Source organism: Electrophorus electricus, chromosome 10 (genome assembly GCF_041902795.1).
Source record: "Electrophorus electricus isolate QZ-2024a chromosome 10, ASM4190279v1, whole genome shotgun sequence".
NCBI lineage: Eukaryota > Metazoa > Chordata > Actinopteri > Gymnotiformes > Gymnotidae > Electrophorus > Electrophorus electricus.
In genome coordinates this window covers 16,889,401-16,904,939 of record NC_137506.1, presented here as the reverse complement: position 1 = coordinate 16,904,939, position 15,539 = coordinate 16,889,401, and the positions used below count along the sequence as shown (strand labels likewise).

At 42.9% G+C, this 15,539-nt stretch overlaps 1 protein-coding gene across 1 annotated transcript; it reads right to left on the bottom strand.

The window, feature by feature from the left end:
- Positions 1-5,632: 5,632 nt before the first annotated feature.
- On the bottom strand, positions 5,633-15,505 carry vrk1 (VRK serine/threonine kinase 1). Its single transcript, XM_027013951.3, has 13 exons — positions 15,415-15,505; positions 14,076-14,235; positions 13,936-13,991; positions 12,573-12,642; positions 11,860-11,947; positions 11,634-11,742; positions 11,340-11,432; positions 10,565-10,697; positions 10,364-10,484; positions 10,012-10,070; positions 8,511-8,680; positions 6,488-6,581; positions 5,633-5,945 (listed from the first exon to the last, which is right to left on the bottom strand). The coding sequence occupies exons 2-13, from the start codon at positions 14,233-14,235 to the stop codon at positions 5,815-5,817; spliced, it is 1,284 nt and encodes a 427-aa protein (XP_026869752.1). The 5' UTR covers positions 15,415-15,505; the 3' UTR covers positions 5,633-5,814.
- Positions 15,506-15,539: the final 34 nt, after the last annotated feature.

Here is a 15,539-nt window from a genome sequence, read left to right as displayed (position 1 = left end):
AACGTGTATCGTAGCCCCACTGCTATGCTTCGCTTCTGCGAATGTGAGAACCCGCTGTTTTCTAATATTTACACACAACTAGAATCACAAATGTACCGTAACTGCATTGAAAGAGCGTTTTTCTCTCTACCACCTGAAATAAGTCTATATATTTTTCCATGCATGGGTGTTTTGGGATGGAGGACACAGGGGGACAACAATAAATAGGAATACAATGAGAGTGAAATTTATTTTCATCTCAAAGAGAGGGAGGAACAAAAGGGGGAAAAGAAGAAAAATAAAAGACAAGACGGTAGAGGGAAAAATTCAGATGAGAAGGTGTTTCTCCTTCCCCAGCACACAATGCAGATATAAGTAAGATTTATTCAGTTTAACAGTTTCCAGAGATAACATTTTACCCTGCAAGTGGCAGAAAGTTAAAAAAGGCAACCTGGGATTACAGCCAATATCCCGAAATTCTGAAGGAATTTGCCCATCATTCACATTTGCTGTTGAGTTGAAACCTGTGATCAGTGTGGCCACACACTCCCATATCTGAACCAGTCAACAGTGTCGTTTATCACCAGCATATGCCTGAATGGGGAACCTGTGGTCCCACAAACCAATGACCGGTATAGTGTTACACTGTGAAACGTATCTGGCTATATGAGGTATCGGAGTGCAGTAGCTTCGGGGATGCCGGTGGAAACCACCCGTCCATGCTGGCCAGACCAGTTCTGTCATTCTTTTGTAACCAATAGAGGTTTTGCATAGATTTCCAGCAGTAAGGGGGAGTCCCTGTCTGGAGCTATTTGTCATTCAGAAATATTTGATTTCACTGCGCCACACTAACCTCCCCTCCCACCGCCAAAAAAAGACAGGTATATGCCAATTTCTTAGTCAAGTTTAAGTAGGATTAAACTAACATGAGAAATTACACCTTGTCTTCATCACCTGTGATCTTTGGGCCAGACAGCGGCAGTGGTTCCTAAAGGGGATGCAATGAAAATCTTTGGATGGCACAATGAAAAGGTTCTATGGCAGAGAGGAATTACAGGGTACACCAGTTAATACAAAGGTAAAGACATTACTATACAACAGTATATAATAAATGGCATTCTGTTAATTCCTTGGTTGAGGTCATGGGAATGGCAGATTATGATATTAACACGAGATCAGCCAAGGAATCATTATTTAGCCTATCAAATCTACTTTCAGTGCATCATCACTTCTTGATCATCACATCAAGAATGTAGGGTTGCTTAAGCATAAATATTATTAGCCAGGAACAAAGGGTTTGTTTATGTCCAGCGCATCACATTTTAGATTATTTACAAGTATCTTCCATTCTTTGACTCAATTCAATCTACCGTAACTTGACAGGGTTACCAGGGTGGAGCTTTCATTTTCAGTACAAGGGTGACTGCGAAACCCTAGGCACAGGCTGCAGAAACTGCATAAAACCTACATTATCCCACATACAAACTGTAAATGTAGCCCCACCCCCCAAATAAATAAATAAATTACAGTAAATATCTGATCATGTAGTAAAAGTAAGTCTCTACCTTGTAAAAAGCAGAAGAACTGTGGGTATAGGAATGTTAACACGTTTATTTAATTTTGTCATTTTTACAAACACAAAGTAGCAAACAATATTTATGAAAGCAATTATTTATTTATTTGTTAACTTTTATTCTATAAAGTGCAGCTCACATGAGATGAAGAATTGGATTGCTTTGTAGTCCTCAAATGAACTAGTTTATGCTCCCTAGAGCAGGTCCCCCAAACGGAGGCGGCCATGTTTAAATAGATTTAGTACAGAACCTCTGATACATCCAGGCTACTAGGTGTAAATTATAATGGCTGTTTCATAACGTGAACAAGAATCACCATTAATACTACAAGAAAACTACATTAATACTCCTTTAAAACAGCCTATTTAGCCTAAGCAGAGTGATGCGCTTTTGGAGCAGCACGATCAAAATGTGTTTATTTTTTAAACGATAAATGATTTTATGATTTTACAAATAGTTCTGGAGGATTTTCTACATAATTTGTCATGGGTGTATGGCACCCACAGCATGTAGTGAAGCTCTGCTATAAAGGGTAACATTTATAAAATGATAATTTAACTGAACAGGAATGCAAATCTCCAAACCAAACACATACGCACAAATTCACCAGTAAACTAGTCTGCTACCAACATTACTTAGCTATATTCACAAGTAAATTCTCAATGTGGGAAACACTGTCAGTTGGGGGCCACAGTAATTTCAGCAGGGTGGAGGCTACACGCCCACCCCCAAGTTTGACATATTAGTCGCACTTTATCTTCCTCTTCCTGCTAGTAAAACCTCTTGATGAGTATTATTTTAGACCTATAGATCATGAAGATCTTTGGACATTTATTTCCTTGGATAACGCTGCAGACCTGAGACTTCCTGGCCGTGAACTGAACCGCCTGAGCTCTCGCACGCTCATTCAGGTTTGTTTGATAGAGTGTAGGGAAGCTGATGCCTTAAGGCGCCCTTATCCCCGTACTGCCTCTAAGTTCTCCCTTTGCAGTTAAGCACACAGAGCTAGGTTATGATGTGCTGCAAACTCACATTTCTCTCCGTCTGGCTGTACACCAGCTTGTACTGAACCAGTCTACCCACTTTCACTGCTGCGCTGTCTGCCACAGCAACCAGCTCCTTCCTCCAGCTCTCTGGACCAGAGCTGTTTGCCTTTCTGATGCAGCCAGCCTCCAATAACCCCACACCTGATGCAACAACACTGTTTTTAATCAGTAGTAATCCAATTAGAAGGGTTGGACTCAGACATCTGTAAAGCTGCTTTGTGACAACGGCTAAATTTAATAAATTAATAACAAATACATTTGACTTTGACTGATCCTATACCAGTGACAATGTGCCTAACCAGCCCAAAGCACCCTCAACTGTCTTATGAAGTGGCCAACACAACCAACGTTCCCCATAGATCATTCTCCTGCAGGATCCGATTATCCCCACGAGTAAGTTTTTAAATCACACGTGACAAATCTTCAGGATTCAACATTAACTTTGCTATCCAGGGCAGCTCAGAGTGACAGAGTTCCTCTCAGGGCTCTTTCCTCAGGCCATCCTCAGGCAGTGTAGCCTCGTCACCATTACTCTGGCTTTGCCTAGTAGGAGTCTCGAGCCAGATTTCTATAAAGCTGCTTTGTGATGATATCCTTTACTAAAGTACTGTACTAATATAGTTCAATTTAACTAAGAAAAACAAAGAAAATTAATAAAATCTGGTTATTTTGTTGTACCACCAATGCTGCTAGCGCACACAAAGCACAAGTATATGGTAATGATACATGCTAAGAGTGAAGCACGCAAGCAGATCGGAGGGGGGCACTTGCTCCTTTAATACAGTTCATCTCCCCTGCTGGTCTATTGGTTTTCTCTACAGGTCTGCATTATTAATAATTACCTATAAATCTCAGAGAGAAATTTGATACAATTAAGTACACTAAATGAGGCACAAAAGGCTTTAAAGCAAGGAAGTGTTTTCGTCAGAATTAGATGCAGAACAAAAACTCTACCGTGATAAAATCCTTCTTCAGCTTTCTTCAAAAAGGTGGTCTGAGCGGAGTCCTTTAACAAATGAAATAACCTGCTTTTGATTAATGTATAGGTAGGACTACTTGTGCAATCCCTCCCCTGTGGAATTAAAAAAACAAACAAAAACAAACTAACACCTTTTGGCCCCTCCACTTGCAACTGTGTTTCATACACAGCACAATTCGGAAAACAACATACTGTCATCGGACCGGACATGAGCGTAGCCGACATCCATATTACGGAGGGTGCAAGGGGGTCCGATGCACAGTTTGAAACTCTTGCTGAGAGAGATTCAAGGTTCAGCATGTAGCCCTCCTCCAAACCCCCAGGAGCAGAGAGAAACACGGGACCAGGGGCTGGGTATAAGTACAGGTCAATCAATGACCACAGCCAGGCCCATCAAAGCTGCACGTCCCCTCCAGCATGCAGGCAGCAGGGGGAAACAGGTGGTAATGTTGTGTTTAAGCGGCATGCCCCCCACCCAGACACCCACCCCCCTGGCTGTGCCATCATTATGTGCTACTGCCCCCTACTGCGAAACAATGGCTGTGCGCCCCCAAGGTCAGTGGCAAAGAAGGGGAAGAGAGCACACGGGGGTGCACTTGACTCCACACTGCTAGAGCGATCGATGGCAGCATTAGCAGCGGGTTCCTGCAGCTCAGCTCCAAAAACAAACATCAGGAGGAACGTCTCAGCCCCACCCCACCTCCACAACCCCTCTCTGCTGTTCTCACAGGCCCAAGTTGGTGGCTAACCGGAGTTAACAAGGCAAGCAGGGCTGTGGTTTTCTCCCGCTTAAAAACCACAAGTTCTATAAAATCAGCCGGAGAACGGGATGGCTATGGTGGTGACGAGTCAAAGCTCAAGTCAAACTCGAGGCCATTATATAGATGACATCTATATCTGGTCACTGAGGGGCGGGTGGATTTACGAACAATAAACCCCAAAACAAAACAAGGACGTTTTTGCAGGCGTCTCGGGTTCATGTGTCATTTGAGGCGACGTTTTATGAGGACAACAAATCAGTTTAGCTTGCGATGATTTTGCAGATCACATCAAATATTTGTGGTCCAGTTGATCATTTTGAATTACTTCCCTTTTTTGACAGAGTCCGGGGTAGGGCGGTGGAATTCTGGCCGTCCCTCGACTTCCAGATTAAGCCTGTCACGCAGACACCCATAATACATAAACCAATTCTTCATTTCAGATTTGACACATCCTATATTTATAAAGCAGTTGTACAAGTGCCTATACTTTCGAATAATTGTAATCTCAATTCATAGTGACAAACTCTGGAGACATACCCTCTTTGTAACCCTACTACAGAGCATAGCATTTTTGCCTGCTGTACGGTTCATCTGTTCTCATCTATCTCCAAGTTATTCTTGCCCTCTCAATGTCACAGCGTACAGCACAGGTATGAGATGTCTAAGACGACGCCTGGACCTATAAATATGCCTGCAAAGGCTGTCTGCCTGCTATCAAGACCAATAACAAAGTTATAATACACGATACCAAGTGTTACACCCGCAGCTAACTTTTAATGATAGCTCTGTGAAGCGGCTTCCTGGCGGAGTGGAGCAGGGAGAGGACGACTCGAGCTGGAGTGACAAAGAGGGAGCCGGGCGTTCGTCTTTTGTCTTGCCCTGATCAAATGGCGTAAGAGCGGCGAGGTAAAGGCGCGCATACGCGCGGTGCCGTCCCCGCCGAGCGTGCCGCGCCGGGATCAAAGAGCAGCTCGCCTCTCCCGCAGACGAGAGAGAGAGAGAGAGAGAGAGAGAGAGAGAGAGAGAGCGAGAGAGCGAGAGAGAGAGAGAGAGAGAGAGAGAGAGAGAGAGAGAGAGAGAGAGAGAGAACCATGCCACGCCTTTCATTGCACAACAAGAGAGGGAGGTGGGTGGAGAGTCGGGACTCCGCGAGCTCCTTTGGGGATTTCCTTATCGAGGGCAAAGCAATCCCCTCTGGACCTCATCCGCTCAGGCTCGATTATTCAAGCCATTACAAAGAGGATGAAAATAACTCACTACTCAAAGCAACCACACTTTTCGTGTGTGTGTGTGTGTGTGTGTGTGCATGCTATTTATTATTTTACAGACAATGTGCCCAACATCCTGCAAAAGTTTAAAAGAAAAAAAAAAAAAACGAAAAAAAAAAACGTACAGCCATGAACAAATACAGACCATAGAAAGAAAAAAAAATGTTTAAAAAAGAGGAAAAAAGTTGCCCTTGTTTAAAAGAAGAGTTATGCGCTCTTCTTGGGTCTGCCGCGACCTCTCTTGACTCCAGCTGCAGGGGACGTCTGAGTACCCGTATCCAACAAGCGATTCTTCAGGCTGGCCTTCTTCACAGAGGTCTTCCTCGCGCCGTTCAGTTCTACATGATGTTAAATGCATGCTTTTGAGAACGCCACCCTCTGGCTTTAAAAGCCTAACGTCTCTGCGGATCTAAGCAACGTATCTGTACCAAAGCAATTAGAGACACCAAGCACAAGGTGCACGAAATCTGATGATTCTTTTTGCACCGATAACCGCTGCTCATACCGGCCTGTTGAAATAATCTGCCAATGGTCTAAACGTGTAATCCTATAATTGGTAATTACAGCATGACTGCATGAACACCATGAAATTCAGTAGTCTTTGCTGCTGTTGCAGTTCAAGGGCTTTTCACTGTTCAGTGTCTCTCCCCATAGCACATGCCCAATTTCAGGAAAACGTCGCCATTTTTGTTTGCTTCTAAGCAGGCCAAAATAGCACAATTTTTAGTCGATGAATAAATGAATAAAACAACAGTGTTTCTTAAAACCCACTTACCACGCATCAAACTATGGGCATTAAACAAGCAACTGTTCAATAGGAAATACGGCCTTATGTGGGAGGCCTTGTCTGCGGTCATTGGGAGAAATGAGTCAAGCGTACCTTTCTTCTGCGGAGGCCGACTCTTCTTCACAGGGGAGCCATCTATTTCCTCATTAGATGGTGCCTTTTCTGGCACTTTCTTTCGCTTAGGAGTCTTCAGGACGGGCAATATAGAAATGAAGCAGCATGGGAAAAGAGAGAAATGGTCAAATCACTTGCCTCCAGCAACCTTGGGGGGAGTTCAAATCAAATATTAAGAAGGGACCTTTCCTTGCCATACACAAGGAAACTGTTACATACGCTTTAAGTCCTTTGAGTGTGAGCGTGTAGTCGGAGCAAATGTAATTATGAATCTGCGATCCAGTAGGATTTTAAATCCGGCAAAGAAAAAAAGAAAAAAAGAAATAAAAATCAGTGAAACATTATGCTATTTTAACACTGCCTCGAACTCTCAATTTTCAAGGCTGTATCTATGACTCAAGATTACAGGTCCGAGAGGCCAATTTATTGACTACTAATGCCACACTTTATATTTCCAAACAACAATCTATATCTTGAGTTAATTTAATATAACAATTTCAAATCCTCTTTTTCCATGTTAATTCACGCCGGGGATGAAGGGAGAAGCGAATCCAAAAGAAATCCTCCAAACTAAACCAGAGGTTACCAAGATGATGCACTTAACGACAGCAATCAAATCCCCCTTCTCCACTGCTCAGACTCCATAATGCATGCTCACCCCTCTCTCGGACTTGAACTATCATCCTCACTACCCCCACCCCCTCCTCACATTTCCCTTCCATTTTGCCAATTGCTGCCTCATGATTACCATCCAGACCCTGCTGAGCTGAACAGATTGGCTCGATAATTACATACAATAACTGCAGTGGGCAGGTAACCCTCAGCTGGCACAGGCCAGCTCCCTGGTGGCACCCTCCATATGCAAACTGCATTGTGGGAAGCGAGGAGAGTCCGTCGCCCAGCCCTGCCGCAAGTGTGCTCGCCGACTGCCGGCCCGCGCCCACTCTGGGGTCACGGTGTCAGCAAATCTGCGAAACATTAGCAGGGAATAAACACAGGCACTCAGGGTCTGCCGGAGGGAAGGGAGGGGCTCTCGGGAGGAAGCCCCAGACACTGGAGGGGCAGGCTGAGCCACTGGCAGCTTTGTCGCCAGGGCCGATGACGCACCGGGCGCTGCGGCATCGGCCGAAGAGAACAGCTGCGGGTGATGCTCAGCTATAGTCGTGCGCTTCTGGGCACAGTTGTTTGGAGGAAGAAGAAGAAGAAGAAAAAGAAGTAGCACCGAGTGCTTACAATGTTTTTGGGTTGTTTTTTTTTTTTGGAACAACTACACTTCAGGTTATTGGCAGCTACACATGGTGATTGTATAATACACAGCAGCAGGCTGATGTAATCTACAGGTTTCAGTGGAGCAAGATCTCCTGCCTGCTGACACCTGGAGGGCTCAACTGTAACTTTAAAAGTACCACTACGATTTACTGCCAAAACTTCTCCATACGACATGCATACCGGCTCTAAGCTACTAGTTTACAATACAAAACATAAAATGTTTATTTTTTTATATATATATATATATATATATATATATATATATATATATATATATATATATATATATATGGAATTGTGGTGGTGAAGTACACAAGAGAAACAGGACAAAGATTTAAAAAGAAGAATTAACAGAATAGCTAGTCCGACAGACTATAGCAAAAGCTAAACAGCCCTGGCCAGTTGGTGGGCTGATGGGGGGGGGGTGTTACGCGAGCAGCAGCTGAGGCACATCTGTTCAAAGCCATCCTGTTTTAATCTCATTAGAAAATCAATGCGCTCAGCAGCGCTGCCCCACTAACCTGCACAATTAGTCTTGGATCGTGATCGAGCATTTTTTCTTTATTTCTTTTTTAAACTGGAGATCACTTTCAACAGGTAAGCAAATTAGACGAGGCCGAGATGGCCTGGGTCTCCGAAGGCTTTGGAATTGGCGGTGATGCTTGGGAGGGTGGGTGTGGCTGTGGCCTCCACCACATCACCTGGCTCGTGATGCTCCGAAGCTGGTGCTCACCTTTGCGTGGCTCTCGCCCACCCCGCTGCCTGCCGGCAAGAAGTCCAGCCTGTCGCCGTCACCGCCCACGGCCTTCAGGCCCTGCTGCAAAATGCTTCGCAGTTTCTGGTAGTCGGGCTTGTCTGTGTAGCCCAGTGACTTCACTTCCTCCATGAACTTTGTCATTTCCACTGACACACGTACACAAAGAAACAGCCAATTGTTATGATCCAGTATAAAGCTCTTCCTGTAGCATATGTGAATGGGTTTGGTACTCTGGACATTTGATGTTGCCCAGCTGTGATGTGGACATTTGCCTCACTGCAGTACATGCTACAGGCCATGTGACAGAAGGAAAGTAAAAGGAAACTTTGTCTGCACTATTCACATGCGCAGGAAATTCAGCAACCTCCTCCATAAGTGGCCATGTGCATTTTAAAGTCAAATAAGAGAGAACTATGTTCCTTTAAAAGCAGTGCTGGCAAAAGACTCCCTGTAGGAGATTCTCTTCTCAGCAGACACTGACACTTTGACCTTGAGGCGAAGTTTGGTGGAAGAAGGGAGCGACGGCACATCACACATTGTTTCTTATACTTCGCTCTTCACAAACTGTTGTTTACTGTCGGCTGCTAAAGGAGTCGCACCAAACAGAATTAGCCGTGATGGCCTCGCTACCCGTGCCGCCTCCCGTCACCTCGGCGACGGGCTCGCACAAGACAACAGCCCGAGGATGGATCTCTCCTTCTGCCGCGTGCCTGTCACGCGCCTTCAGAAGTGCCATCACATCAGCTGCCGAGCAAAGAACTCCTCTGACGTCTTTGATTTTTAAACGACAAAACGGGAGACGGGGCCCTGAAGCTGTGCAAAAGTGCGACGTGCCACCCAGTGACTACCAAACTAGGCAACACAGAGGTCGACCATAAAAAGGTGGAGGAAAACAAAAACAAACAAACAAACAAACCAACCCACACAATATTCCCCTTCCTGCATCTTCCCGCACCGAGTTACTCAGTTTAGTACGCCTGTGGAAAATGTCGAATGGCAGAAGGCAACATTCGGTATGAGACAGAGGTGCGGGTATATTTCTACGCCCTCCTCATCCATCATAGATTGGTCACGCTCTCTTTAAAGTTAGAGGGAGAGGTCGAGGGGAATTAACACACAGGCCTGATACATTAGTTCTCATTATGGAGAAATCAGTGGGTCGGCACTCGTTATGGCGAGAACAGGCTCTCTCGCTCTTGTTTATGCACCAGGATCAGGAAATGCTTCAGACCAATTACGGCTTGGCTGACACACGAAACCGTTTTCATTTGCAGAAAGCACAGGTGCGTTTAAGGACTCGGGCTTGCTGCTGCATGGGGAGTTCTGTTCAGGTTTTGAATCTGTCATTAGGTATCAAAGGCAATAAATGTTGGAGAGTCAGTCATGAGCCTTCCTCACAGTCAGGCTATATTCTCAGAGGGTGTTATATGCACACATCACATTTCGGTGCCTTCACATGATAAAGACGTTCCCTCACCTGCTTCACTTTCTGGGGCGAAACAGCTCTTCATGAAATCTCTGATACTTTCACGGCATCTAAGGGGAGGTGTGACAGAAGCCAAAGAGAGTTTGAATGATATTCAGCTTTTATTTCTTATATTTATTGTCATTAATTATATTCAGTCATCCACCGCAGAACCCCAACATCATTGTAATTTGTTGAAAGTCAATCACTCATTAAACAAAACATAAAAACGCTCAATTACACTGAACCAACAAGTGTGTTCGGTCTTGTCTGATAAGCTGACAGGAGAACATTTATGTGCCTGTTTTAACTTTCAAAAGACAGAGGCATGAGGCACAGATCCCCCATGGAAGCCCAAACGAACCTTAATTTGGCGTCCTTGACGTAAAGCGGGTCCTGGAGCTTGTCCTCCCAGGGCAGGCGGCCACACAGCCACTGGATCATGCAGTAGCCCATGATTTCAAGGTCCCCTCTTCTTGAGGGAGCTGTGAACAACTGAATTCAGCAAAGTTGCAGCACGATGTGTGTAAAAGTACAAAAACCTGGATGGCTCTGGTTTACTTACAAACTCCATTGTGGGCGTCAATGCTGGTGAACTCGATGGTCCCGTCATGACATCTCTTCGGGTCCTCTTTGTATTCCTTTGGAACACCATCAGGCAGGTATCTATAGGCCAGTCCATAATCCACTAAGTAAACCTGATAAAAAATAAAATAAACAAGCAAATTTATGCAAATGATTTCAAACAATATGAGCAGAGAAAGCCCTCCTGCTCCTAATTCAAATAAATAAAAAAAATTCAATGAAATCTTCTTAGAGAAAGGTGAAGGAAAATTAAAATCAACATATGTATCAGTGCAGCCACTAATCCTGAGAGGCCACTTTTGAAAATGCAAGTTTAAAAATAGCAGTTTAATAATACACCACTGATACATTATTAATCTCAAAATTAAATGTTTGTCCCTCCCTCAACCCCCACCTTATTTGCTTCAGACACATTTCTGAAGTCATCTAATCTCTTTTGTTTACAAGCTAAGCATGAAAAGCTTAAATTATATCTCATTACGAGATGACACACACACAGATGCACAGAAACATACACAAGTAGTCTTTTTAAATTGAGCTATGGCATTCCCATTTAAACAGAAGGGAAAAAAATAGCAGAGGATAAAACAAGCTGAGATACTCTAGGATCTCATACTGCTATCAAACTCAAATTCCAATTGCTAACCCCCTTCTCAACACACTCACACCCTTTAAAGCCCTTTGCAAATATATATGTGAGTGGCCATAGCAAGTCACCAACTTGACAACAAACAAGTAGAGTGCTCAGCACTAACCTGATTGGGGTTCTTGTAGGAAAGGAGTAGGTTGGAGGCTTTAATGTCAGCATGTACATATTCATGTTCATGGATGTACTCTAGAATGTCAAGCTGGAGAGAACACAGAGGGAAGCAGCGAGATACAAACTACTATCGAGGAGCGGATGTTCACTTAGGCTCACAACAAAACTAGAGATGCGAAAATCTCCCAAGCAAAATCCTTTTCTGCATGAAAATAGAGATCTTAATGATCTTCTACAACGCAGCACGGTCAACATATGTACTTTTCATTCCCTCTTGGGCAGAACTCACGAGTTTCGTGCCAAGCTGAAGAACTAATTTCCTGGGAAATCTTCTGCCTCCTTCTTCAAACTTCTTTTGAAGATCAGTTCCAAACCTGTCCATGACCATGAACCTGTACCTGAAGGGTCACACAAGAGCCACACACTTGCTCAGTCATTTTATGTCAATACACTGTGCCAGTAAAACCATGTTCACTAAAAGGCATTATGGTGTTGGCTGCCTTAACTGAGCTCACCTCTTTCCCCCTCTTTCATGAAGTCCTGAGCCCCAATATTTCGGAACCCCTAGGTACTTCAGTTTCCGCGATTTTATCCACGCTCCAACTGAAACAAAGGTAAGAAATGTCATTCAAGTTATAACATAGCTGAGATATTATACAAAACTAAGATGGTATAAAGGTAAAAAAAAAGAGAGAAAAGAGAAAATGGGGAAAACAAACAAACAAACAAATGACGAACAGAGAGTATTCAAATGAGACCATCATTCTGGGGTTACATTAAGGTATACTGCATGCTAAAACAGATAATAATGTGGTAAATAAAGCCAGTGAATTATTCTAGACATATTTTTCTTAAACTTGTTACTCAAAGTAATATAATGGTATAATTCCTAAGGGACGACAGTGTGCAAGCCGCAAGCTAATCTGCTGGTGGGACAAATATTTACCAACATCAGAATATTCTAATGAATAAACCATGAGCATTCCTTAGTAATATAACAGTTAATTGTCAAGGGAGACTGACATTTGGATCGTTATTAAATAAAATGCATTCCTGTGGCCTTGGGGCAACCACGGGAACAACCAAAGACATCCATTCAGTATTTGTGCGACTCCAAAACCCACGTGTTGAGTCCGGAACTTTCTTTAATTAAGGGGGTTGCTCTTTCCCTTATTCCAATGCAGATCACAACGCACAAGAGGGCGTGTTTGTAGTCAAGAGAGCATACTTAGATCGGGTTTGGCGGCTCGCATGTAAAACTTCAGCTCGGAGAAGAGAGGGCCATTGTCGCTCGGCTCCTGCGCAAAAAGGAGAAAACAACTGTGACCAAATGACAAGATCAGGTGTACACACTTACAGTGAGCGACAAGAACCAGCTTCTGTTCTTTCAAACTTGAACATCCCAAAGATTAAAAGAGAAATATATAAGGCGGAAAATCATGACCCCCAAATAGAAACGTGGAGTTACTGCACTCACACCATACGCCTGTTTCTAGAAGAGAGAAAAAAAACACTTTCTGCTCGTGCTGTCCATTTCTAAGACCCTTTCTGCTCATGCAGATCGTCTATTATTTTGCTTCCTGCGTCTGCCTTTGTGATGCTTTCACATTTTGCTTCCCACCCAATTTAGTCGCCTACCAGTCATAATCCTTCAGGTTGAACGGCAGGACTAATACTCTTCAAGGGCGATAGTTGTGAATGCTTCCAATACGAAGAAACTGCTCTTTCTGAACCATGAACCTGCATGCATTTGGAGGACACCCCTACGCAGATATCCCGACAGGCTGAAAGACCCGCGTTAGCGACGCTGCACTGTGCACTGAGAAGGACTGCATGATCACAAACAGCAGCTCCGCCAGAGCTACAACATCATATAAAATCAGAATCTCAACTTTTAGTATGATTTATATTACCACAACTGCCTGCCAGGTTGGCATCACATGGGTTACATAATCCAAGACTAGTTTTCTGAGATTTTGGAATTACCATGTTTAAGAACCCACCCATGCTAGCCCCAAATCTAAAAGGTAGCCCTGTCTCAAATGACATTTCTATTAATAATCTACTTATAGAATATATTCACCTGATTATGTGCATCCAAACAGTCGCAGACATCATACGGCACATCTGAGATTCAATCAGAGGCCTCAGACACAGCTTGGCTTGTTATAAAGCGTACTAAACAGTTACGGTCAGAACTTAAACATAACTGTTAAAGCTTTCAGTGCCATATAAACAGAAACCTTCTACTTCCTATGTCTTTGAAAAGCAGAAAAGTCACTAGTAAATAATAATAAAATTAAACTATAGTTCTAAACTTGGCGATTGAATTATTTGACTTTTTTGACTGCACACTAGGCATAAAAACACCTGAGTGCCATCCACCTGTGGCTACCCTTTTTTTTTGGGGGGGGGGGGGGGGGTGCAATGTTTGTTTAAAAGGCTGGTACACAAAACTTTATTTCAACTTAAGATGCTGAAATTTAAGCATACAGAGAATGAAATAAAGACTCAGTTCACATTAACTAAAGTGTCAACACTCCACTACAGACCTGACAAAAGGGGAGGGGAAAAAAACTGTCCTGGCTTACCACTTTGATAACATATGGTGCATCAGCTCCAACAGCTTTTGAGGTTTCATCACTTGCTGAAGAGAGAAATTACAAGGTAAATACTCTCACTTGGGTCACACAGGGGGAGAAAAAAAGTTTAATATTTCACTTATTCCTACCGAGATACAAGAGGCCAAAACCTCCCTGGCCAACTGGGGCCCCGATTTTCCAGCTTTTCTTTCCGGTGTCTGTCAGCACTTCTCCAGGTGGGAATTCCTCTGCCAGTTTCCTTTTAGCTGGCCGTTTTCCCTTTCCAGCTGACTTGGCCTTGGGAGGCATCTGATCAGGTAGTTAAAACATATATTGCATTTAGTGAGCATTAGTAAGACAACTATGTCAAATCAAATCAGTTTGTTTGTCACATACACAGTATAACTGGTAGTGAAATGCCTTTGGTGACTGCTCTGCCCATAAGTGGAGAAGAGATACAAAAAAAATATATAGATCAGGGTAATGATCTATAAAACTGGAATAGATCCTCAAATGTATTTATAAGGGAAGAAAAATAAAGTCTGAGATATAAAAGATATAAAATAGAATTTGTCCGAGAATAGAATTCTATTGCATAGAATATATGAATATAATCTATGTAATATAGCTTGCACTTTTATGATACAACAACTAGCATTGAATAATAAATGAGAGAGTTAGCCGTTGTCTAACTCTTACACAGTAACAAGAGATTTAATTCAACTGTAGTGGGTTCTGGTCCTGCACCAAAAGGTGCAGATATTATGAATGTCCAAATCATATTAAGATATTATGAATGTCCAAATCAAAGGCTAACCCCTACAAAGTTCATTATACAGCATAGTTTTTAAAAAGAGATTAACAGATTTTCAGTACAATTAATTTTAGTACCAATACAAAAATCCGGTTTGTCCAAGTTACATTAGCTGCCCATCTAATTAAGACAGTATTGTTCTTCCATTTCGACAACAAAAAGACGTTCAGCCAGGACGGTTTCATTTTCGTAAACACAGTAAAGTTCGCTAGCTGGCTAGCTTTGCTAAATAGCAAGGTAACTATCTGATTAGTTAGCTATGCTGTTTCATTTTGGCATTTTAGCTATGATAGACTACAAAAATAGAGGATCCATGAGGCGACCTAAGAATAAGAATGCACATTACTGCAAACCACAGCTAATTAACCTAGCTATCTTTTTTTTTTGTAATACGGCCACACAATGACTCAATACCTAGCTAGCAGTTTACTTCGTTATAAAGGACGAGGACGTTAAAGCGAGTTAGCCAACCTGCCAGCCATTTGACATGCTAACCGTGCTAACTTGGATAGTTAGCATAAGTAGCTAACTAACGTTCACGCGCCCAAGATTCGAAGATATCTCCGACATAATCTCCATCGTAACGTTGTTTAAACGAACTTTCATAACGTTTTGGTATCGGTTTAAACATAATCCAGATGTGTATTGATGGACAACTACAAAAGGTTACCAACCTCAATATAGAGGATATTATGAATGTCCAAATCAAATGCTAACCCCTACAAAGTTCCCGCAAAACTCTTTAACAGGAAGTATACTAGAGAAGGGGATTGGTTGGACGGATTACGCAATATCGTGT